This window comes from Lonchura striata, chromosome 5 (genome assembly GCF_050655825.1).
Source record: "Lonchura striata isolate lonStrDom1 chromosome 5, ASM5065582v1, whole genome shotgun sequence".
Classification (NCBI taxonomy): Eukaryota; Metazoa; Chordata; class Aves; order Passeriformes; family Estrildidae; genus Lonchura; species Lonchura striata.
Genome location: NC_140707.1, coordinates 13630169 through 13654403, shown reverse-complemented (window position 1 = coordinate 13654403; position 24235 = coordinate 13630169). Strand labels below are relative to the sequence as shown.

The window sequence follows — 24235 nt, the reverse complement described above, 5'->3', positions numbered from 1 at the left end:
GGGTCTCCCGGCGCGGCGCCGCCTCTGCCGGCCGGAGGAGCCGCTTTCCTGCCGGAGCCGCGCTGCGCCCGGGGCCGGGAGCACGGCTTCGCATCTTCCAGCCTCCCTCGCTGTGGTATTATTTTAGGATCTCATCAATGTGTTTTAAGGATTTTGGGGCTATTCTAAGAGCTCTTAGGAATATTTAGGGCTTTTTTTTAAAGGTTCTTTGGGGTTTTTTAGGGGTGTTTTAAAGTAGGGCATCTTTATTTTATTTTAAGGGCATTCTGTGGCTCTTTTTATGTTTTTGTGGGAGTTTTAAGACATTTTGAAGATGAGGGGTTTTTTTAGTGTATTTTTATGGGGTTTTATGGTCTTTTCTTGGCATAGAGGCTGAGGGGCAGCTTGAGGGGCACTGTGGGGGCTTGAGTGTGACAGAGGCTGGGAGCTGAGGGAGGAACAGGGGGGGGACAGTGGGTGACACAGAGAGATGCTGAGGGGGGCAGGGGCAGCTGGAGGGTGACACAGAGAAGCTGGGGGCTGAGGGGCAGAGGAGAGGGATTAAGGGTGGCACACAGGAGCTGAGGGGCAGCTGAGAGGGGGCTTGAGGGGCAAAGGGGGGCTCGAGGGTGACAGCCAGAGCCTGAGGGCTGGGGGGCAGAGGGAGGGGTCAGGGGTGAAGGGAGAGGGTCTGAGGGCTGGACAGTCCAGTGGAGATCAGGGCTACAGGGTACAGCTTAGGAGGCAAGATAGGGTACAGGTGTGGCACCCCTCACACCACCCGTACCTCACCCTACGCAGCCTTTTCCCTTTTCACCCCCGACAACAGCAGCACAGCGCAGCACAGCAAGCCTGACAGCGAGACCACACCGGAAGCCTCCCAGTGGGACAGGGCAGCGACCCTCGCACCAGGACAGCGCCAGAACCCTCAGAGGACAACAGGACCCGCTGCTAAAAGGTAGGGATGACATCTGTGGGCTAGAGAGCAACAGGATGGGGTTTGGAGGCTGAGCAGGCTTCCTTGAGTGGTTTTTTTTTTTGCAGGGCTATTAAGAATATTTAGGGGAATTTTGAAGGCTTTCTCTGGTGTCTTTTAGAGAATTGTTATACCTTCCTAATGGCTGTTTTTGAATTCCTTGGTGCGTTTTTAGGGTAAGGATGAGGGTCTGACAGGATGCCCACTGAAAATGTGGAGTATTACTGGTGTGCTTTGGGAAGGTGCCAGTGGAGGGCCAGTGGGTAAGGTGCCATGATGCTGGTCTGAAGGTTGTGATTTCTGAGCAAAGCAAGGTGGTTGTGGTTAGGGTTTTATGGTGGCAGATTTCTCGAGGAGAATTCCAGCGCAGAAAAAACCAAGCCCCAAGCTTTGTACTGTCAGTTTGCAACGCATATTCGGCATGAAAAAAAAAAAAGGCTGAGTACTTGGGGGTGGGAGATTTGGACTGGGAGAAATCCTGGGCCGTTTTGACATTAGGGAGGCAAAAGGAAACCTGGGACCTGACAAAACAGGGGGATTGCAGGGCCATGGAAATAAATGAGGGATATCTACATGGTGAAAGCAAATTCAGCAGCCCGGGTTCCTGGCGTCAGTTTGTAGGGCTCCCTTGGGACTGTCAGGGAAGCACAAGTTTGGAGCGGGGGCAGCTGGGGTCTGAACATATCCTTCCATGTTTGGATTATTTTCAGTCAGCCTCACCCTAAGTCCCAGGGGGCTCTGGGCAGAAACACAGGCCCTTTTCCCTGGGAAAGAAAACTCACCAGTCCAGATTCCTGATATCAGTTTGTAGGGCTCCCTTGGGACTCTCAGGGCAGCACAAGTTGGAGGTGGGGACAACTTCGGTCTGGGGTACCTCTTTCGATGTATTGACCTTTTGCAGTCAGGCCCCAGCCCAGGGCCAGGGGCCCCTGGGCACATCCTTTGGCCATTTTGCCTGGGAAAGAAAACTCACCAGTCCAGGTTCCTGATATCAGTTTGTTGGGCTCCCTTTGGTCTATCAGGGCAGCACAAGTTTGAGATGGGGACAACTTCGGCCTGAGATATGTAATTGGATGTATGGGTTCTTTGCAGTTAGGTCCCAGCTCAGGACCAGGGTCCCCTGGGCACATGCCTTGATTTTGAGGAAGTTTCTGTTTAGAATGTATGATTTTTTTTGGCTTAAAGTAAAAAATTTATATTTTATTTTTAGTGAGGTTTATTTTTTTTGTTGCTTACTGCTATATTTTGTGATATTTGTGTTAGGTTAGTTGTAGGGATAGCTTTACTTTTATACGTTGAAACGAGGGTCGTGCGTACTGGTGTTCTTAAAGGTTTAATATTTTTATGGTTCTGATATGTTAGGTTAATGAAATTAAGAAGTTTACAAGACTTTTTTTTGTTTTTATTTCGATACGGGCAGGGTTTTCTTAGTTTTAAGGATTTGTTTGGCATAGATTTTAGAGGCGTAATTGAGGGGATAGGACAGGGTGTCTCTGTTAATCTATTTGGCAATTTGTATACTGGGTAAATAAAATTAATATTTTGGTAGAATTTTTGGATTTTGTTAGTTTATTTATTTATGAATTTGTGTGCCTGCAGCTGTAGTGTCTCTGCTGCAAGTCTCAGTATCCATTCATGTTTGTGTGCGTCAGGCAGTCCACTCGTGTACCAGCGAGTCCCCCCTGCAAGCGGCCGCAGAGCCGCTCCTTCGCTCTCCTGGGAATTCGGGGAGCGGCACACGGCTCTGCGACGAAGCCTTGATCTTTGTCACTTGAAGGTGGCACCAGGGAGCCTCAGGAGCGGCCGAGGAGTTGCTGTAAGTCGGGGAACTACTAGTGAGGGGGACCAGGGTCCACTCGAGTTTTGGGAACGCCACCTCACCTCGCCTGCTCTTCAGCCAGGCAGACCCTGCCAGGAGGGCGTGGGCGAAGCATGCGGCCCGAGGAGCCCGGCGTTCTCAGGAGAATAATGGTGAGCACAGAATTGCTGAGTTGTGGCTGCTGTGCGGCTGAGACCGTGCAGTGATGTTTGGTGTTCTCGATTGTAGCTGAGCACGGGACCACAGCCCGGTGACCATAGGACATTCCCCGCTGGGGAGGCAGCCTCCATTGCCAGGCGACGTGGATTCTCATGCCCAGATGCCAGAGAGATAAGTGGAGGGCTAAGGCCCACAGAGGGGGTGAAAGCGGGGTGCTGGGAGGGCATTTTGAATGAGCTTTGGGGGTCGGGATGTGCAAGAAGTGTCCCCTTAGATCAGCTAAAGGGAAAGTGTCTGTTTTGATCACAGTGCTGAGGTGCTCAGGGCAGAGCAGTTTTGGTGTGTGTCCTGTCACTTGTCTCTGGTGCATTCTGTGTTCTTTGGGTCTCTCGGTCCTTTCTTCTCCTCAAAAGCTCTCTCTCCCTGTCCTGTGTCACGGGTGTCTGCACGTATTTGTCCCACAACTGCTCTGCCCTGCTGCATAGCCTGTAATAGCACAAGTCCTGGGGACTTGAAATTTGTAATTTGCGGTGTAGTTGGGCTCTAGATTGTATGGGGAGATTGACATAACATGTTTGGTGCTGTGAAGTTGTCCTGCAGCCATTTGACACTAGTCCTAACTTCCTTTCAGGTGCTGACAATTCAAATCTGTGGCAGAGAGCCCCAGTCCTGGGTGAGGGTGTTGCCATGATCAGGTCAGTCATTGTTTGCATTTGCAGGGGCAGCCTGAATGGTGACCATGTTACAGCAGTGTTCTTTGCCTTTATTTTTAGGAGCTCCAGACAGATAGCAGCAGTCAAAGTGGACCAAAGCAGTTGTTTTTGCTCAGCTTTTGGTTTTTGGTGGAACTGTAAGCATCCACTGTTGTTTGTGTGCTTTAGGGAATCCACTCAGAGTACTTATACCACTGTCTCCAACTGGCTGATGGACCAGTTTTCATGCACGTGTGGTCTTGCCAGAAGCATTACAGGACCCTGTGACAGAGCTTTCCAATTTTGCATTTCAAGGACCCCTCCTGGTAACCCACAGGAATGGGCAAGGAGTTGTGGTGAGGCAGGGAAGAGGAGCGAGGGTACCCTCAAGTTGCAGCAATGCCAAGTCACCTTGTCTGCCCTTAACCTAGGTGTGCCTTGAGATGACGGTGTCAGAATCCAAGCGCGCCTGAGGTGTGTGGCCCAAGACTTCTTGGGAGACGGTGAGTAGCAGAATTGTCAGGTTCTGGCCCATGTGCTGTTAAGGTAGTGCGCTGACGTTTGGTTTTCTTTCTCTTGGCAGAGCAAGAGATAACAGCCTGGTGACAACTGGAACTTCCCAGACAGGCAGGAGGCCTCGTTCTGCACCTGATGGGGATTTGCATCCCCAAATATGTGCAAGATAAGGTGAGAGCTACAGCCCACAGAGGGGATGGAAGAGAGGTGCCGGGTTGGGACTCCCCAGGAGGGGTTTTTGAGTCAGTTTTGGAGATGGGGATGTCCAAGAAGTGTCCCCTTAGGCCAGCTAAAGGGAAAGTGTCTGTTTTGATCACAGTGCTGAGGTGCTCAGGGCAGAGCAGTTTTGGTGTGTGTCCTGTCACTTGTCTCTGGTGCACTCTGTGTTCTTTGGATCTCTCGGTCCTTTCTTCTACTCAAAAGCTCTCTCTCCCTGTCCTGTGTCACAGGTGTCTGCACGTATTTTTCCCACAGCTGCTCTGCCCTGCTGCATAGCCTGTAACAACACAAGTCCTGGGGACTTGAAATTGGCAGTGCAAGGTTTAGTTGGGCTCTAGATTTTATGGGGAGATTGACATAACATGTTTGGTGCTGTTAAGTTGTCCTGCAGCTGTTTGACACTAGTCCTAACTTCCTTTCAGACGAAGACAGTTCAGATCAGTGGCAGGGAGCCCCAGTCCTGGGGTGAGGGTGTTGCTATGATCAGGTCAGTCATTGTTTGCATTTGCAGGGGCAGCCTGAATGGTGACCATGTTACAGCAGTGTTCTTTGCCTTTATTTTTAGGAGCTCCAGACAGATAGCAGCAGTCAAAGTGGACCAAAGCAGTTGTTTTTGCTCAGCTTTTGGTTTTTGGTGGAACTGTAAGCATCCACTGTTGTTTGTGTGCTTTAGGGAATCCACTCAGAGTACTTATACCACTGTCTCCAACTGGCTGATGGACCAGTTTTCATGCACGTGTGGTCTTGCCAGAAGCATTACAGGACCCTGTGACAGAGCTTTCCAATTTTGCATTTCAAGGACCCCTCCTGGTAACCCACAGGAATGGGCAAGGAGTTGTGGTGAGGCAGGGAAGAGGAGCGAGGGTACCCTCAAGTTGCAGCAATGCCAAGTCACCTTGTCTGCCCTTAACCTAGGTGTGCCTTGAGATGACGGTGTCAGAATCCAAGCGCGCCTGAGGTGTGTGGCCCAAGACTTCTTGGGAGACGGTGAGTAGCAGAATTGTCAGGTTCTGGCCCATGTGCTGTTAAGGTAGTGCGCTGACGTTTGGTTTTCTTTCTCTTGGCAGAGCAAGAGATAACAGCCTGGTGACAACTGGAACTTCCCAGACAGGCAGGAGGCCTCATTCTGCACCTGATGGGGATTTGCATCCCCAAATATGTGCAAGATAAGGTGAGAGCTACAGCCCACAGAGGGGATGGAAGAGAGGTGCCGGGTTGGGACTCCCCAGGAGGGGTTTTTGAGTCAGTTTTGGAGATGGGGATGTCCAAGAAGTGTCCCCTTAGGCCAGCTAAAGGGAAAGTGTCTGTTTTGATCACAGTGCTGAGGTGCTCAGGGCAGAGCAGTTTTGGTGTGTGTCCTGTCACTTGTCTCTGGTGCACTCTGTGTTCTTTGGATCTCTCGGTCCTTTCTTCTACTCAAAAGCTCTCTCTCCCTGTCCTGTGTCACAGGTGTCTGCACGTATTTTTCCCACAGCTGCTCTGCCCTGCTGCATAGCCTGTAACAACACAAGTCCTGGGGACTTGAAATTGGCAGTGCAAGGTTTAGTTGGGCTCTAGATTTTATGGGGAGATTGACATAACATGTTTGGTGCTGTTAAGTTGTCCTGCAGCTGTTTGACACTAGTCCTAACTTCCTTTCAGACGAAGACAGTTCAGATCAGTGGCAGGGAGCCCCAGTCCTGGGGTGAGGGTGTTGCTATGATCAGGTCAGTCATTGTTTGCATTTGCAGGGGCAGCCTGAATGGTGACCGTGTTACAGCAGTGTTCTTTGCCTTTATTTTTAGGAGGTCCCGACAGTTAGCAGCAGTCAAGGCCCTGTGTGCCAGGTGAGCAGTGGACAGAAGCAGTTGTTCTTGCTCAGGTTTCAAGATTTGGTGCAATTGTAAGCATCCATTGTTGTTTGTGTGCTTTAGGGAATCCACTCAGAGTATGCCAAGCCCCTGTCACCAACAGCTGATGGCCTGGATTTCCGTGCTTGTGAGCCCTCTGGAAGGTGTTGCAGGACTCTGAGATGAAGCCTTGAAATTCTGTATTTCAAGATTGCATCAGGGTTGCCTTTGGCAATGGCTGAGGAGTTGTGGTGAGTCGCCGAGGTAGGGAGGGGGAGCCAAGGTCCACTCGTGTTTCAGCAATGCTGAGTCTCTTTGTCTCTTCTTAACCCAGGCAGACCCTGCGATGACGGTGGCAGCCTCTGAGCCTGGCCAAAGTGTGTGGCCCGAGCATTCTCAGGAGAATGGTGAGTAGCAGAATTGCTGGGTTTTGTCCATTGTGCAGCTAAGATCATGCAGTGATGTTTGGTGTTCTCGATTGTAGCTGAGCACGGGACCACAGCCCGGTGACCATAGGACATTCCCCGCAGGCGAGGCAGCCTCCATTGCCAGGCGACGTGGATTCTCATCCCCAGATGCCAGAGAGATAAGTGGAGGGCTAAGGCCCGCAGAGGTGGTGAAAGCAGGGTGCTGGGAGGGCCTTTAGGATCAGCTTTGGGGGTGGGCATGTGCAAGAAGTGTCCCCTTAGGCCAGCTAAAGGGAAAGTGTCTGTTTTGATCACAGTGCTGAGGTGCTCAGGGCAGAGCAGTTCTGGTGTGTGTCTTGTCACTTGTCTCTGGTGCACTCTGTGTTCTTTGGGTCTCTCGGTCCTTTCTTCTCCTCAAAAGCTCTCTCTCCCTGTCCTGTGTCACGGGTGTCTGCACGTATTTTTCCCACAGCTGCTCTGCCCTGCTGCATAGCCTGTAATAGCACAAGTCCTGGGGACGTGAAATTGTTAATGCAGGGTGTAGTTGGGCTCTAGATTGTATGGGGAGATTGACATAACATGTTTGGTGCTGTGAAGTTGTCCTGCAGCCGTCTGACACTAGTCCTAACTTCCTTTCAGGTGCAGACAGTTCAGGTCAGTGGCAGAGGGCCCCAGTCCTGGGGTGAGGGTGTTGCTATGATCAGGTCAGTCATTGTTTGCATTTGCAGGGGCAGCCTGAATGGTGACCATGTTACAGCAGTGTTCTTTGCCTTTATTTTTAGGAGCTCCAGACAGATAGCAGCAGTCAAAGTGGACCAAAGCAGTTGTTTTTGCTCAGCTTTTGGTTTTTGGTGGAACTGTAAGCATCCACTGTTGTTTGTGTGCTTTAGGGAATCCACTCAGAGTACTTATACTACTGTCTCCAACTGGCTGATGGACCAGTTTTCATGCACGTGTGGTCTTGCCAGAAGCATTACAGGACCCTGTGACAGAGCTTTCCAATTTTGCATTTCAAGGACCCCTCCTGGTAACCCACAGGAATGGGCAAGGAGTTGTGGTGAGGCAGGGAAGAGGAGCGAGGGTACCCTCAAGTTGCAGCAATGCCATGTCACCTTGTCTGCCCTTAACCTAGGTGTGCCTTGAGATGACGGTGTCAGAATCCAAGCGCGCCTGAGGTGTGTGGCCCAAGACTTCTTGGGAGACGGTGAGTAGCAGAATTGTCAGGTTCTGGCCCATGTGCTGTTAAGGTAGTGCGCTGACGTTTGGTTTTCTTTCTCTTGGCAGAGCAAGAGATAACAGCCTGGTGACAACTGGAACTTCCCAGACAGGCAGGAGGCCTCGTTCTGCACCTGATGGGGATTTGCATCCCCAAATATGTGCAAGATAAGGTGAGAGCTACAGCCCACAGAGGGGATGGAAGAGAGGTGCCGGGTTGGGACTCCCCAGGAGGGGTTTTTGAGTCAGTTTTGGAGATGGGGATGTCCAAGAAGTGTCCCCTTAGGCCAGCTAAAGGGAAAGTGTCTGTTTTGATCACAGTGCTGAGGTGCTCAGGGCAGAGCAGTTTTGGTGTGTGTCCTGTCACTTGTCTCTGGTGCACTCTGTGTTCTTTGGATCTCTCGGTCCTTTCTTCTACTCAAAAGCTCTCTCTCCCTGTCCTGTGTCACAGGTGTCTGCACGTATTTTTCCCACAGCTGCTCTGCCCTGCTGCATAGCCTGTAACAACACAAGTCCTGGGGACTTGAAATTGGCAGTGCAAGGTTTAGTTGGGCTCTAGATTTTATGGGGAGATTGACATAACATGTTTGGTGCTGTTAAGTTGTCCTGCAGCTGTTTGACACTAGTCCTAACTTCCTTTCAGACGAAGACAGTTCAGATCAGTGGCAGGGAGCCCCAGTCCTGGGGTGAGGGTGTTGCTATGATCAGGTCAGTCATTGTTTGCATTTGCAGGGGCAGCCTGAATGGTGACCATGTTACAGCAGTGTTCTTTGCCTTTATTTTTAGGAGCTCCAGACAGATAGCAGCAGTCAAGGCCCTGTGTGCCAGGTGAGCAGTGGACAGAAGCAGTTGTTCTTGCTCAGGTTTCAAGATTTGGTGCAATTGTAAGCATCCATTGTTGTTTGTGTGCTTTAGGGAATCCACTCAGAGTATGCCAAGCCCCTGTCACCAACAGCTGATGGCCTGGATTTCCGTGCTTGTGAGCCCTCTGGAAGGTGTTGCAGGACTCTGAGATGAAGCCTTGAAATTCTGTATTTCAAGATTGCATCAGGGTTGCCTTTGGCAATGGCTGAGGAGTTGTGGTGAGTCGCCGAGGTAGGGAGGGGGAGCCAAGGTCCACTCGTGTTTCAGCAATGCTGAGTCTCTTTGTCTCTTCTTAACCCAGGCAGACCCTGCGATGACGGTGGCAGCCTCTGAGCCTGGCCAAAGTGTGTGGCCCGAGCATTCTCAGGAGAATGGTGAGTAGCAGAATTGCTGGGTTTTGTCCATTGTGCAGCTAAGATCATGCAGTGATGTTTGGTGTTCTCGATTGTAGCTGAGCACGGGACCACAGCCCGGTGACCATAGGACATTCCCCGCAGGCGAGGCAGCCTCCATTGCCAGGCGACGTGGATTCTCATCCCCAGATGCCAGAGAGATAAGTGGAGGGCTAAGGCCCGCAGAGGTGGTGAAAGCAGGGTGCTGGGAGGGCCTTTAGGATCAGCTTTGGGGGTGGGCATGTGCAAGAAGTGTCCCCTTAGGCCAGCTAAAGGGAAAGTGTCTGTTTTGATCACAGTGCTGAGGTGCTCAGGGCAGAGCAGTTCTGGTGTGTGTCTTGTCACTTGTCTCTGGTGCACTCTGTGTTCTTTGGGTCTCTCGGTCCTTTCTTCTCCTCAAAAGCTCTCTCTCCCTGTCCTGTGTCACGGGTGTCTGCACGTATTTTTCCCACAGCTGCTCTGCCCTGCTGCATAGCCTGTAATAGCACAAGTCCTGGGGACGTGAAATTGTTAATGCAGGGTGTAGTTGGGCTCTAGATTGTATGGGGAGATTGACATAACATGTTTGGTGCTGTGAAGTTGTCCTGCAGCCGTCTGACACTAGTCCTAACTTCCTTTCAGGTGCAGACAGTTCAGGTCAGTGGCAGAGGGCCCCATTCTTGCGTGAGGATTTTCCCATGATCAGGTCAGTCATTGTTTGCATTTGCAGGGGCAGCCTGAATGGTGACCATGTTACAGCAGTGTTCTTTGCCTTTATTTTTAGGAGGTCCCGGTAGTTAGCAGCAGTCAAGGCACTGTGTGCCAAGTGAGCAGTGGACAGAAGGAGTTGTTCTGGCTCATGTCTCCATTTCTGGTGCAATTCTAAGCATCCACTCTTAGTTACTTTGTTTTATTTTAGTCAGTCATCTTGCAAGATATCTCTGGTCCGGATGTCGAAGGCCAGGTGGGTGCAAGCGTAAGGTCTGGGTGGGTGTGCTTTTCAGGGCAGGGGGATGTTGTTTTCACAGAATCTCAGTGTGGGTTTTTTTGCTTTGTTTTTTTTGCAGGTGCTGTCGCTGCCCTAGCTGTGTGAAGGAACAGAGGCGAGCGGGAGAGTTGGCATTTTGGCACGGTGACTCACAGGTGGCCCTTATGCAGCAGCATGCTAAGTGTGTACCTTTTTGTTTTTCAGGTATCCTCCAGGCAGCCTGTGGAGTCAAATTGAGACTTCAGGTGGGCTGGGGCAGCGGTGTGTCGGAGTTTCAGGGATTCCTCTTTCCGTGGGCACTAGTTGCATTTTCTGTTTTGTCTTAGGTACCCTGAGGAGGAGCGTAGCTGAAGTTTGGAAACGGCAGCACCGAAGCGGATGTACAGAACGTCTCGCTGTTCACATCCAACTGACATGGGATTCCATCCGGTTGTCTTGCAAAAGCTAAGTGCTGGGGCCAGTAGGTGGGAGATGGGGGAAAAACCTTCACTATCACAGGAGGCTATTTGATGTTAGCTTGGAGAAGAGGCCCATAGTGGGACGGGCCCCTCGGGAGGGAGAGGGTTTCTCCTCAGCCCCCCCAGAGTCTTCGCCGGGCAGGGCAGTTCCGATCCCTCTCCGCGTTCTCGTGACGTTCGCATCGGCGGCCTTCTTTGACTCTCGACGTTGTCGTGGATCTTTTCACCATAGGAGCCCGCCTTCATGTCTGGAGCTATAGCTAGAGTCACCCTGTAGTCATTTCTTCCTTCTCTAGGCCTACTGAGCTTCTTAGGCTTTCTCTTAAGTGCTTTGGCACTAACATCTTGAAAGGAGTTGCATGTCATCATCAAGTGCTACTGCCCTAGGGCTTTCTTTTCTTTGGCATCATCAGCCCATGGCTCATCTTGGGCGAGGAATCTTGGGTCCATAAGGTGAAATTGCCAGGCAGTTTCCACTTGTGTCTGTGTCACGTTGTCTGTGTCTGTGTCACGTTGTCTGTGTCTGTGTCACGTTGTCTGTGTCCGTGTCACGTTGTCTGTGTCTTAGGCCTTTGTTACATTTCCATGCTTTAGCAACATCATTTTGTGCCGTATCGGCCATATTTTGCTCACGTACCTTCCTGGATATCAATTATTCTGGCATCTTTACTTATTTACTTTTTGGGACCGGACGATGTACACAAGATGTTCTCATCCATCTTCATTCTCAGTTTTGGTAGCCCTTCTCTTGGACTTCCGTACGGATCTTATTAGCCCTTCATCACCTGACCACAGTAGTTCCGTAGCATCTGCCTTCTCAAAGGATATAGGGCTCAAAAATTAGTCTTCTGGAGAATTATATCAAGTCCTCACTTATCTTGTATCTCTGTCGGCTGACGTTGTATGCACTTATGTTGCACCTACCTGTGTCGGCTTCTATTGTATGTGCGTATGTTGCGCCTACCTATGTTGGCTTATGTTGTTTGTGCTTATACTGTATGTACCTACGTTGCTTTATGTTGTTTGTGCTTATACTGTATGTACCTACGTTGCCTTATGTTGTTTGTGCTTACACTGTATGTACCTACGTTGCCTTATGTTGTATGCACCTCTGTTGTGGCAATTATGATCAGAGCTGCCTTGCCCGGGCACGTAGTCACGCTCAGGTAGAGCAGTTATAGAGCTTTGCCGTTCATCTGTTCTCTACGGGGTTTGGGGTACAACCCTGATGGGCCCAGAGTTGGTATAGCTCCTAGCTCTCAGATAGTCAGTCACTGACCGCCTCCCCTTGTCTCGTAGGTCCCCGGGTCCCTACAGAATTTCCTGGAATCTACCATTTGACATGGAGGTCCTGCGGTCAGAAGAAGCGTTTAAACATATTCTTCAGTGCAGCGTTTCACGTAAGGGTGGCAGCCAGCGTGTCAGCAGAAGAATGTGTGAGAGTGTGACTGTCTGTGTCTGTCTGTGAGAGTTTGTGTGTGCTTGTGTCTGCAGCTGTGTGTGTGTGTGTGTGTGGAGCAGTTCCAACCTTGTGTGTATGGCCTTTGCCTTTCAGGGGGGGTTTTCATCAGGCAGGAGGATTTTTTGGGAGTCTCCGGAGCGAGTTGCCGTGAATGTGAGTTTGTGCGTAACGCGAAGGGGGCGTGCACGTCGGCGGAGCGTTTTGCGCCGTTTTTGTTCCAGGTGCGTCATAACAATAAAAGCGTTGTGGACTTTTCTGAAATGGAGACACGGTTATATTGTGTCAATATGTATTTGGCTTGTAATACATTATATTGTTCTGTCTTTGCAGTTGTTCCTGTCTTTTGATGTATTTTGCTGTATGTAAATTGGACTTGTACTTGTGTGCCTAGGTATGATGTATTCTTTGTTTTATTTGTCTCTGTACTTGCATTTGTATACGTTGTTTCCCTGTGTATTGCTGAAGTTTAAATTAACAGAATAAAGATTAATCAGCCCTAATAATGATACCTCTTACCCTCTGCCCCGCCCACCATTCATCTCCTGTCTTTCTTTGGTGTGGTTGAGTCGTATCATTTTCACCCTTTTTCTCCCTTTGCCTCTTACTTTCCTCTTTAGTCTATTCCTCACTTTATCCTTCCATGTGTAACTCTTTGTCTCTGGCTGTGTTTTCCTTTGTTTCCATTTCTAACACATCTCTATGTTTCTCTAACCCTATTTCCTTCTCACCCTGTCTATTTTCTTCCATTCCTCTACATGTATTTCCCCATGTCTCTTTGTCTGTCTCTTTCAATCTAGGTTTCACTATGTTTTCTTTTTTTTTTCTCTTTGTCAGCCTTTGTCTTTCTAACACTTGCTATCATTTTCTTTGTCTCTAACCCTTTTTCCTTTTCTGTCCATCTTTAATTTTTTGTGTTTCTAACTCTTTATTTCTTTCTCTCTTGAACCCTACCTTGTGTTCAGTCTCTCCATTTGTTTTCCTGTAGGTTTTCAGCTCTATTTCTTCTTTTTCTTGTCTATTTCCTTTTCTCTTTCATTTCAAGTGCTTCCTTTTCTCTTTGTCTTTCACTCTTTTTCTCTTTACCCCTCCTTTCTTTTGCCTTTCTCTTTCCAATCTGACTTTTTTGGTTTTTCTTTTTATCACTGACTCTTATTTTTCTTGCTCTGTTTTCTTCTTACTCTCTTCTCTTCCTTTTCTTTTTCTCGCTCTTTCTTCTTGCTCTCCTCTCACTCTCTCCTCTTCTTCTTCTCACTCTCCTCTTCTTCTCACACTCTCCTCTTCTTCTCATTCTCTCGTCTTCCTCCTCTCTCCTTTTCTTCTTCTCGCTCTCTCCTCTTCTTCTCACACTGTCTTCATCTCTCTCCTTCTCACTTTCTCCTCTTCCTCCTCTTTCTTCTTGCTCTGACTCTCTCCTCTTCTTCTTACTCTCTCCTCTCCCTCTCCTCTTCTTCATCTCACTCTCTCCTCTTCTTCTCACACTCTCCTTTTCTTCATCTCACTCTCTCCTTCTCACTCGCTCCTCTTCCTCCTCTCTCCTCTTCTCACTTTCTCCTCTTCCTCCTCTCTTCTTCTTCCTCTCTCCTCTTCTTCTCACTCTCTCCTCTTCTTCTCACTCTCTCCTCTTCTTCTCACTCTCTCCTCTTCTCACGCTCTCTTCTCACACTCTCTCCTCACACTCTCTTCTTCATCTCTCTCTCCTTTTCTCCTCACTCTCTCCTCTTCCTCCTCTCTCCTCTTCTTCCTCTCACTCTCTCCTCTTATTCTTCTCACCCTCTCCTCTTCTTCATCTCACTCTCTCCTTTTCTTCTCACTCTGTCCTCTTCCTCCTTTCTCCTCTTCTTCTCACTTTCTCCTCTTCTTCTCACTTTCTCCTCTTCCTCTCTCTTCTTCTTCCTCACTCTCTCCACTTCTCACACTCTTTTTCTTCTCACTCTCTCCTTTTCCTCTTCTCTCCTTTTCTTCTCACTCGCTCTTCTTCCTCCTCTCTCCTTTTCTCACTTTCTCCTCTTCCTCCTCTCTTCTTCTTCCTCCTCTCTCCTCTTCTTGTTCTCACTCTCTCCTTCTTCTCACTTTCTCCTCTTCCTCCTCTCTCCTCGTCTTCCTCCTCTCTCCTCGTCTTCCTCCTCTCTCCTCGTCTTCTCACTCTCTTCTTCATCTCTCTCTCCTTTTCTCCTCACTCTCTCCTCTTCCTCCTCTCTCTTCTTCTCACTCTCCTCTCTCTCATCTTCCTCTTCTCTCTCTCCTTTTCTTCCTCTCACTCCTCTTCCTCCTCTCTTCCTCTTGTCACTCTCTCCTCTCTTCTCACACTCGCTTCATCTCTCTCTCCTTTTCTTCTCTCTTTCTCCTCTCTCCTCTTTCTCCTCTCTCCTCTTTCTCCTCTCTCCTTCTCACTCTCTCCTCTTCTCACTGTCCTCTTCTTCTCACACTCTCTTCTTCATCTCACTCTCTCCTTTCCTTCTCACTCTTTCCTCTTCCTCTTCTCTCCACCACTTCTTCGCACTTGCTGCTCTTCCTCCTCTCTCCTTCTCACTCGCTGCTTTTCCTCCTCTCTCCTATTCTTCTTCTCTCTCTCCTCTTCCTCCTCTCCCTCTCCTCTTCTTCCTCTCACTTACTCCTCTTCCTCCTCTCTCTTCCTCTTGTCACTCTCTCCTTTCCTTCTCACACTCTCTTCTTCCTCTCACGCTTTCCTCTTCTTGCTCTCTCCTTCTCACACTCTTCTTCATCTCTCTCCCTTTCTTCTCACTCCTCTTCCTCCTCTCTCCTCTTTTTCTTCTCACTCTCTCGTCTTCCTCCTCTCTCTTTTTCCTTTTCTCGCTCTCATCTTCCTCCTCTCTACTTTTCTTCTTGTCTCTCCTCTTCTTATCACTCTCTCCTCTTCTTCTCACTCTCTCCTCCTCTTTCTCTTTTTCCCCTTTCTGTACTTAGAATAAAAAAGCAGGAGTAGAAAATACCGTGCTCCGAGGAAGTAAAAAAAAGAAAAACAACTTTAAAAATAAAAATTTCTACTCCCTGGGAGCATCAAAGTAAAAATAAAAATTTTTACTCCTTGGTAGCATCAAATTTTCTACTGCTGCGCCTGACATTTTTATATTTATATATATATGTATAGGGGGGGTAGGGGAGGGGTCTGTCTGGTAGCCACACCCCCACTCTGAATCCTCCATCTACCCTAACCCCTTCCCTGACCCACCCTCCACCCCCTCCCCCACACCCTGACCCCACCCCTAACCACGCCCCCAATGCTGACCCCCCTCCCCCAATGCTGACCCCTCCCCCTAACCCCCACCCCTGTCCTTACCCCCTCCCCTGGCCCCGCCCCCAGCCACACACCCTCCCCTGACTTCTATTAAGATATCCATTAGGATACGTATAAAAATCTGAAATAAAATATAATAGGAATAAATGTAAGAAATTATGAAAATATAATTTTCCATCAATATCCATTACAAATCCGAATGTGAATATAAATATGAAAAATAGAAAAATAAAGCGTATTGAAATGCAGCTTAAGAGTAAAGCTTTTTTCTTTCGGTTCCTATCGGGTCGCAGGCAGGCTTTTTGTTCCGTTCTTTCCCGCGCGGACGCTTTGGGGCGTTCGCTGCCGAGGCCGTGCCGGCGGGGACGGCGCGGTGCTGCCGCCGTGTGGGCAGAGAGCGGTACTGCAGCCCGCCGCCCGCGGCCGCCATCTTGGGAGTGGCTTGGCGCGGACTCGCTTGAAAAGTGCTGCCGCCTTGTGGGCACAGGGCGGTACTGCAGCCCGACCGGCCGCTTGGGAGTGGCTTGGCGCGGACTCGCTTGAAAAGTGCTGCCGCCTTGTGCACACAGGGCAGTACTGCGGCCCCGCCGCCCGCAGCTGCCCTCTTAGGAGTGGCTTGGCGCAGACTCGCTTGAAAAGTGCTGCCGCCTTGTGGACACAGGGCGGTACTGCAGCCCGACCGGCCTCTTGGGAGTGGCTTGGCGCGGACTCGCTTGAAAAGTGCTGCCGCCTTGTGGACACAGGGCGGTACTGCAGCCCGGCCGCCCTCTTGGGAGTGGCTTGGCGCGGACTCGCTTGAAAAGTGCTGCCGCCTTGTGGACACAGGGCGGTACTGCGGCCCCCCAGCCAGCGCCCGGCAAAATCACCGAGACGGGGCGAGGGGCGGGAGCGAGCGGCGAGCGGGGCGGTGTCTGTGAGTGAGGGGAGGGCTGGAGGCGGCTCCGCGGCGGCGCCGGATTAGGATGGCAGCGGCGAGGGAGGCTTTCTGTCCCGTTCCGGCCGCCGTCCGTACCGGAACGCTTTGTGCCTTTCTGTCCCTCGCCGGCCGCCGTCCCCCACGTGTCGGGAGCCCGGCGCCGCCGTGATGGCGGCGGGCGGTGGGACCGGGCTCGGGCGGCTCTGGAGGCGCTGCTGGAGGTGGGATTCGGGGCCCGGCGCGCTGAGGGCGGCGGCACCGGGGGGACAGCGGGGGAGGGCGGGCGGGAGCAGCCGGAGGGGACCCGGCACCGGGAATGGGATTGGGGGGGGGCGGGACACACGGACAGGCCCCGGAGCCCCCGGGACCCCCAAAACTCCACCGAGACCCCCAAAAAACCCCCCGGGACCCCTCAGAACCCTCTGGGACCCCCCAAAAATAACCGGGAGCCCCCCGTTCCCGCAGGGCGAAGGCGCTGGCGCTGACCGGGAACCGGGGAGTGGAGCCGGCCGTGGACTGGTGAGGGGGGACCCCAAGAACACTCCCGGCACCCCCAAAAATACCCGGCGGGATCCCCCAAAAACAGCCCCGGGACCGCCAAAAACAGCCTCGGGAACCCAAAAATTCCCTTCAGGACCCCAAACCCCCGCCCAGGACCCCCAAAATTCCTCCCAAAAACCCCCTGAAACCTCCAAACTTCTCCCCGGGACTCGAAAGCCCTCCCTGGGACGCCCAAAATTCTCTTTGGGACCCCAAAACTCCCCCTGGGACCTCCAAATTTCCCTTTAGGACCCCTGAAATTCCTCCTGGGACTCCCAAAACCCCCTGAGACCCCAAAAGTCCTCCTGGGATGCCCCAAAATCCTTCCAGAACCCCCCAGAACCCCCTCCAATTTTGGGTCCCCCCCCGATTCGGGGTTCCCCCCGGTTTTTGGGTCCCCAGGCTGGTGGCTCATGAGGACGACCCCGACTCGGACCCCGAACTCCCCCCGGGTTTGGGGGCGCCGCCCGCGGGCCTGGGGGGGCCCCGGCAGCCGCCGGCCCCCGAGGACGAGACCCAGAAGTGAATTTTGGGGGTCGGGGGGAATTTGGGGGTTGGGGAGGAAAATTTGGGGTATGAGGAGCTCAGGGATATTTTGGGGTTCAGAGTGGTTAATTCGGGGTTTCAGGGTGTTTATGGGAAGGGTTTTTGGGTATTCTCGGGAGGGCTTTGGGGTATTCTTTGGTGGGTTTTAGGATATTTTTGGGTGGATTTTTTGGGGTATTTTTGGGAGGGTTTTGGGCTGGTTTCGGGGCATTTTATGGTGAGTTTTTTGGATATTTTTAGGAGGGTTTGGGTAATTTTGGGTGGGTTTTTTGGGGGCATTTAGGACGATTTTGGGGTATTTTTGGGTGGGTTTTGGGCTGAAGGCGGCTCAGCGGCGGCGCTGGAGAAGGATGGCAGCGGCGAGGGGGGCCCGGCGGGGCCCTGCCTTTGCCAGCCCCTCCTGCCGCCCTCCTTGGAATGGTTTGGGGCAGTATGGGGTTATTGAGGTAGGAGTGATTATTTTGTTGTTGTTGATTTAATGTGGGGTTTTTTTGTTTGTTTGTTTGTTGTTGTCGTTTGATGTATTTGGTTTGTAGAGCAGGAACTGTAGACAGAATCCTGCAGAAGTAATATGGAATTTGTCCTCCCAAAACCCGCCCGGCTTCCAACCACTTTCAGCACGTGGTCTTCCTTAGCAGCACATGGTTCCCCCACACTTGGGAGCCGGTGCACTCTACTTTTCTCTCCTCCTTTGCTGACAGATCCTGCTGAGGCTGAGGACAAAGCCCTACCCCTACACGGACAAGGCAGCAGACCTGGTTCGGGAAGCCAGCGTGCTCCAGGCTGCTCCAGGACTCTGATCAAACATCAGCATCCCCGTCTCTCACGTTGATGGTATGTGGTAACCCCTTAAGAACAGAATTCCACCTTTTTTAACCCTAAGCAGCAAACTGGGGATGGATAACTCTAGAAATCCTGTCATGTAAGGACCTCCAGGATTCAGCCCTCCATGTGTCCTTGGTATCAGAGGTTGGAATTGCAGAGTTGCCACTTTACCTCCAGACGTAATTTTTGATGTGGTTGTGCCACTTTAACAGTATTTGAAATCTCTCTTCGTGTTCTTGCAGCAGCATTTTCGAACCACAATGGAAATCTAGCCCTTCTGCCGGGAGCTGTTCACAGATTCGTGGAATCCCAGAAGGGTTTGGATGGGAAGGCACCTTTTTTTAAAGCTCGTCCCGTTCCACCCCCTGCCATGGGCAGGGACACCTTCCACCATGCCAGGGTGCTCTAAGCCCTGTCCAGCCTGGCCTTGGACACTTCCAGGGATCCGGGGGCAGCCACAGCTTCTGTGGGCAACCTGTGCTGAGGTGCCCTGAGGAAATGTGTGAGCCGGAGGGAGCCGGGGCCGGGCGGAGGGAGCCGAGCTGTGGGAATGGGCGAATGGAGGCGGGAGCGGGCGGGAATAGCCGAGCGTGGGCGAAAGCGGCCGAAAGGGGCCGAGGAGGCGAGCGGAGCCGAGCTTTGCCGAGTTCAGCCGAGGCGAGCCGAGCTTTGCCGAAGAGGCGAATGGAGGCGAATGCGGCCGGAAATAGCCGAGCGTGGCCGAAAGTAGCCGAAGCTGACCGAGGAGCCGAGTCCAGCCGAACGGAGCCGAGCTCTGCCGAGCGCAGCAGCCCGGGCGGGGCTGAGCCGGGGCGGAGCCGGGGCGCCGGGAGGATCCCCTCCTGTCCCTCTCTCTCCCGCTCCATGCTCCTGCCCGTGTTCAGTTACCTCTCTTTCCCCCGTTTCCGTGTCCCCCCCAAACCCGGCTCCTTCCTGTCCTGTCCTGTCCCTGCCCCTGCCCCGCTGCTCCGTTCCATTCCCCCTCTCGGTGGTGTGAGATGAGATTTGAGCCCTTTCTGACACCCACGCGTGCTCTTTGTGTTGTCAAATCCCGCGTGTGAGGCAGAAGCTCTCCCTGCCTCTTTTGCAGGTGGATGTGCCATTCAAAGCCCTGGAGGCAGGGCTGAGCACCGGCGAGCCGCGCGTGGCTGCTCTGCACAGGGGGCGTGGCAGGAAACACTCGCTGAGTGCCGGAGGAGCGAACGGGAGCCTTGGCCCTGCCATCCTCTGGGATCTCCGGGGACACTGCAAGCACTGGCAAAGAGCCGAGAGCCATGGGAGCAGCGCTGAGCGAGGCTGTGTCCCAGCCAAGGAGTTCCTCCTGTGTCCCTTAAGAGGATACCCCAGGGCTGGTTTTCTGCATCAAGACTTCTGATCAGACCATCTGTAGACCTCTGGCTTAATGTAAATATTTATTTATATGTTTGTCTCTGACAGCAAAGCACGTATCTCCTGACTTCCCTGCTATTCAGTATCTGCTGAACTGGCTGTGCATTTTTCCTAAGCTAAGGAAAACCCTCCCTCTGATTCTGTAATTTCCAAAGGAGCAGCATTGAGTCACTTATGTTTTTCTTGTCTCCATAACTTTAGCTTGACTCGTGCTCAAGGACAGGAATGACTCAAGAACTGTATGTGGTGAATTGTTAGTTTGGCGGGGGTTTTTGCAAATTCAGGGCTAAAATGTGATGTAAGAAAAGGCTTTTATTGCAGCAATTAGATTTTTGCAGCATGGCAGATTCTCAAGCCTCTAAGTAAATCACTTCATTCAGATTTAAACTCTCTTGAAATATGCTTGATATGTTTTGGGGTTTTTTTCATTGTTATGCTACTTTTCGTTTTGGTTTGATTTGGCTTTCTTTTTTGCCTGGCGTGGGAAAATTTTACAGCTCTCACTTTTTTCTTCTCCAGTTGAGTATAGTGTTACCTTCTTAATTCAAAAACCATTTGCTGTATGGAAAAAGCACCTTGCCTTTGTGAAGGGCCAGGTGGGAACTGTTTTAATGGCCAGTGGCACAGCCCTGTAGCACACAATTCCCAGGAAGTGGGGAGCCCTCTGCCAGGCAGAGCCACCTGGCCAGGTTCCTGCGGGTGCTGCTGCTGTACCCGGCTGATGAGGTGGGAAGCAGCTTGGCTTTATTGCCAAAATAAAGCTCACCCGTTTTCCTATGAATCCCAGCAAAGTGGTCCCAAAGGCTCTGTCACTCAGTCTCTGCTTCCATTGGTGTGGAGAGGCTGGATCCCAGTTATCACCCCAGCAGTGCCCCTGCCTCCCTTTTCCCCACTTTTCTGTTCCAGTCGTACGAAATATTCAGGCTTTGTTTTCTTCCCCCTGCGGTTCACTGCAGATCCCATAAAACCCACAGGAGGGAAGATCATTCCTTGTGCTTCCACCTCCAGGTGAGAGAGGAGATGGTCACATCCTAGGAGCCTGATTTTGGAATGTTTTATGGAATTGGCCCAGTGGCTTTTACTTCTGGGCTTCCTGGAGTCTGTCCGTGGCAGGTCCAGCCCGTGCTTCAACTGAGAGCCCTCAGTCCGCAGGGAAATGAACCTTTGGGGAAGTTCTTACAGCTCTGCTTAGTGCTTTATGAATGGTGATGATTTTCTGGAAGTAGGCTGTCCATTCTGACCCTTTTTCTTCCCTCTCCCTGCAGACTGTACCTGCTGAGAGGCTGAGGTGAGACCAGGATCTGTAAAATCCCTGACTCTCCGTCTTTTCCCGAGGCTGAAGCCGTGTTTGCTGTCAGTGACGACAGGGTGGGAGATGCTAAACACTGAAAACTTTGGGGTTTTTCCCCTGAACTCCCCAAGACTCTCTGCAGCTGTGCCCTGTCTATCTCTTGAAAGAGTTTCTGGATTTACAAAGGTTTTTACATTCTGCAATATTTATCTATAACTCGATTAAAAAGAATCCTACTGTATCAATGTGGTGTTAATTACTTTGTTTGAGTCGGTTAATTAAAGCGAATTGTTGGTAAGGAGTTTGAGCATCCCTTAGTTGGAGCTGGCAGCTCTTATTTAATTTCTCTTCATTCCTTTAATTTCTTTCAATTATTTCTTAAGCCATTACTGCAATTAGGATGCACGGTAAGGACAAGAGCATTTCTGCCCTGCTGGATTGGGAAATCCGAGCCCAATTCCTTGGAGAGATTGAGGGGATGGGGATCTGTGCCTCAAGCTGGGTTTTGACAGTGGGAATTTGGTGAGGAAGGAAGAGGAGAGATCCCACGGAAAGTGGCTGAGGCCAGTTCCGCTGGCTTTGGGTGCTCCTACCCCCGAGAAAATCATCCTGGCTGAAGGGAACTGGAAGAAGCCAGGGGGCTGCGCCGGGGGCTGTGCAGGGACCCCAAACCCTGGTCAGGGGCGCTGGGCAGTGCCAGCTCCAGAGGAACGCTGCAGAGGGGCTGCGCTGGAGCCCCTCAGCTTCCATGCAGAGATGCTGGCACTGCGGGGCTTTCGGGACACTGCCGAGAGGCTCCGCTGCCAGAGCCGGGGAGTTCTCCCGTTCTTTTCTGTCGTGCTGGGCACCTGGCAAGTCCTTCGAGCCCCGCAGGCTGCCAGTGCCAGCGGAGCAGCTGGAATCACAGACGGTCACACAGAAACCGGGCCGGGAGAGCAAATGAGCTGTTCCATGTTGCTTTTCACAACGCGTTTTGGATTTATACCAGAATCTCTTCTCTCCCCTCAGACCCCGTACCCCTGACTTTTGAGTTTTCTCACAGAAATGTCTCGGCCTGCACCGGGAAAAAGAAAATTCCCTGGCACGGCGGGGAGCGGCGGGGTTTGGGGGTGCTGGGGCGGCACGGGGGTCCCCGCGCCCCGGCCGGTCTCGGTCAGCCCCGGGAAATCGCCGCCGCCGCCGGCTCGGCCCCGGCGCCGCCCCGGTGCTCCGGCCCGAGAGAGACCCCGACCCGCCCGCCGGGGCAGAGGCGGCACCGCCGGGAGCCGAAGCGGCAGCCCCGGGCCCATCCCGGCGGGCCGGGAGCGATGGCCCCGCCTCCATCCCGGGCGGGCCGGAGCCTCAGGGGCGGGGCCGGGCCGGAGCCTCAGGGGCGGGGCCGGCGCTGGCTCAGGTGCGCGGGACCGCGGGGCACCTGCGTGGGGTGGGGCCGAGGTTATTTAAGTGCCGGGAATCGCTGCAGCCGCCATTTGCTCACTCGGAGCGCAGTGCGGGTGGTGGGTTCTGTGCGGGCTCCGCAGCTTCGCTCTTCTCTCCTTCCCCCCCTTTACTCTTCCTTCCTCCTGCTCCCATTCCCCTTCTTTCCCTGCCTTTCCCCCGTTTTCCTCTCCTCCCCAAAGCCGACTGCTTTCGCTCCCCTTTTGTGCCCCCTTCTACTCTTCCTTCCTTCTGCTCCTATTCCCCTTCTTTGTCTTCCTCCTTTTCCTTCTCGCCCCATTTCGGCCTCCCCTCCCGTCCCACCATCTACCCTTCCTTCTCTCCATATTTCTGTTTTTTCTCCCCTAAACCCACTCTCCCTCCTCCCCCAAACGCGACCCCCCCACTCGTCCCTCACCTGTCCCTGCCCCGCTGCTCCGTTCCATTCCCTCTCTCTTCCCTCCTCTGTCCCGTCCCTCTTTCCCCCTGCCGGCCTTTCCCTTCCTCGCCCGCTTTCCTCCGCAGCACGACCTCCCTCCCCACCTTCCCGCATGCCCCGCTCTGCTCCCCTGTTCTCGTTCCCCGTTCCCCTTTTCCTTCTTTCCTCGCAGCCGCGGGGCTCGGGGCGCCGCAGAATAAAGCCCAGAGGGCCGGAGCCGGCGCCCCCCGCCCTCGCTGGGGTCCCCACACGGGGCCGGAGCCGCTCTGCGGGTCCCCCCATTGCAGTCTAATACACGGCCCGACACTGCCGGGGTGCGGCTTTCCCGACATCACACTGGGGGTCGGGCTGGGGGTCGGGAGGGGGTCCTGGGGGGAGGAGGGTGGGGAGGTAGGAAGGGCCCCCTCCGGAGGAGGGGGTCCGGGGGGGGGGGGGGCGGGGTGGGAGGGGGGTGGGAATGGGTGGGTGGGGGGGGGTTGGGTGGGAGGGGGGGTGGGGGGGGGGTGGATGGGGTGGGGGGGGGGGTAGGAGGGGTGGGGGGGGGGTGGGAGGGGGGGTGGGAGGGGGGGTAGGGGGGGTGGGGGGGGGGGTGGGTGGGGTGGGAGGGGGGGGGGTGGGAGGGGGGGGGGTGGGTGGGGGGGGGGGGAGCAGAGGGGGTCACGTCACTCTGCGCCGTGAACAGAAATAAAAAAAACACACGACCGGCTGTCCCCTCCAGCCACCCCCCCCACCCACCCCCCCCCCCTCCCCACCCCCCCCACCCCCCCTGCCCTCCCCCCCACCCCCCCTCCACCCCACCCCCCGTCCCCCCCTCCCCCCCACCCCACCCCCCCCTCCCCCCCACCCCCACCCCACCCTCCCCTCTCCCCACCCCACCCTCCCCCCCACCCCCCCCCTCCCCCCCACTCCTCCCCCCTGGTCCCCCTCCCGAGAAGGGGGTCCCGGAGAGGGGGCGGGGCTGGAGGGGGGAAGGTCCCCCCTCCACCCCGCCCCCCTCCCCCGGACCCCCTCCTCCGGAGGGGGCCCACCCTGGCCCCCCCCCCGGGACCCCCTCCTCCGGAGGGGGCCCTTCCTAATCCCCCCACCCTCCCGGGACCCCCTCCTAATGAGGGGGCCCTTCCTAACCCCCCCACCCTCCTCTCCCCAGGACCCCCTCCCGACCCCCAGTGTGATGTCGGGAAAGCCGCACCCCGGCAGTGTCGGGCCGTGTATTAGACTGCAATGGGGGGACCCGCAGAGCGGCTCCGGCCCCGTGTGGGGACCCCAGCGAGGGCGGGGGGCGCCGGCTCCGGCCCTCTGGGCTTTATTCTGCGGCGCCCCGAGCCCCGCGGCTGCAAGGAAAGAGGGAAAAGGGGAACGGGGAACGAGAACAGGGGAGCAGAGCGGCAGTCGAGGGGAAGGGGACGAGGACAGGGGGCCGGTGGGGAGAGGTCGGGGTGTGCAGGGCAGGTGGGGAGGGGCCTGGGGGGAAGGCAGGGTGAAGGGAAAGAAAGATTGAAGGCAGCTTTGGGGAAGGAGGCGGAATGTGTGGAGGGGGAAAGGTATCACGGAAAGGCGGCAGGAGGAACCGGGAGCGCGTGGGGGGGAGCAGGGAGAGGGGGCACGGGGGAGCCCGGCTGGGGAGGGAAGGAACAGGGACAGGATGGAGGGACAGGGTAGTGTA

At 53.6% G+C, this 24235-nt stretch overlaps 1 protein-coding gene across 7 annotated transcripts; it reads left to right on the top strand.

Moving 5' to 3' along the window:
* The first annotated feature begins 16261 nt into the window (after positions 1–16261).
* On the top strand, positions 16262–20959 carry LOC146767247 (UBX domain-containing protein 1-like). Of its 7 annotated transcripts, none has more exons than XM_085579794.1 (6): positions 16274–16347; positions 16592–16645; positions 17069–17188; positions 17914–18046; positions 19128–19441; positions 20692–20959. In XM_085579794.1, the coding sequence occupies exons 1-4, from the start codon at positions 16295–16297 to the stop codon at positions 17921–17923; spliced, it is 237 nt and encodes a 78-aa protein (XP_085435920.1). In that variant the 5' UTR covers positions 16274–16294; the 3' UTR covers positions 17924–18046; positions 19128–19441; positions 20692–20959. The 7 variants fall into 7 exon arrangements, 3 of the variants coding, with proteins under 3 accessions (XP_085435920.1, XP_085435919.1, XP_085435918.1); XM_085579793.1 differs by having other exon boundaries at positions 18280–19441; XR_014955403.1 differs by lacking the exon at positions 17069–17188 and having other exon boundaries at positions 16268–16347.
* The last annotated feature ends 3276 nt before the right edge of the window (positions 20960–24235 follow it).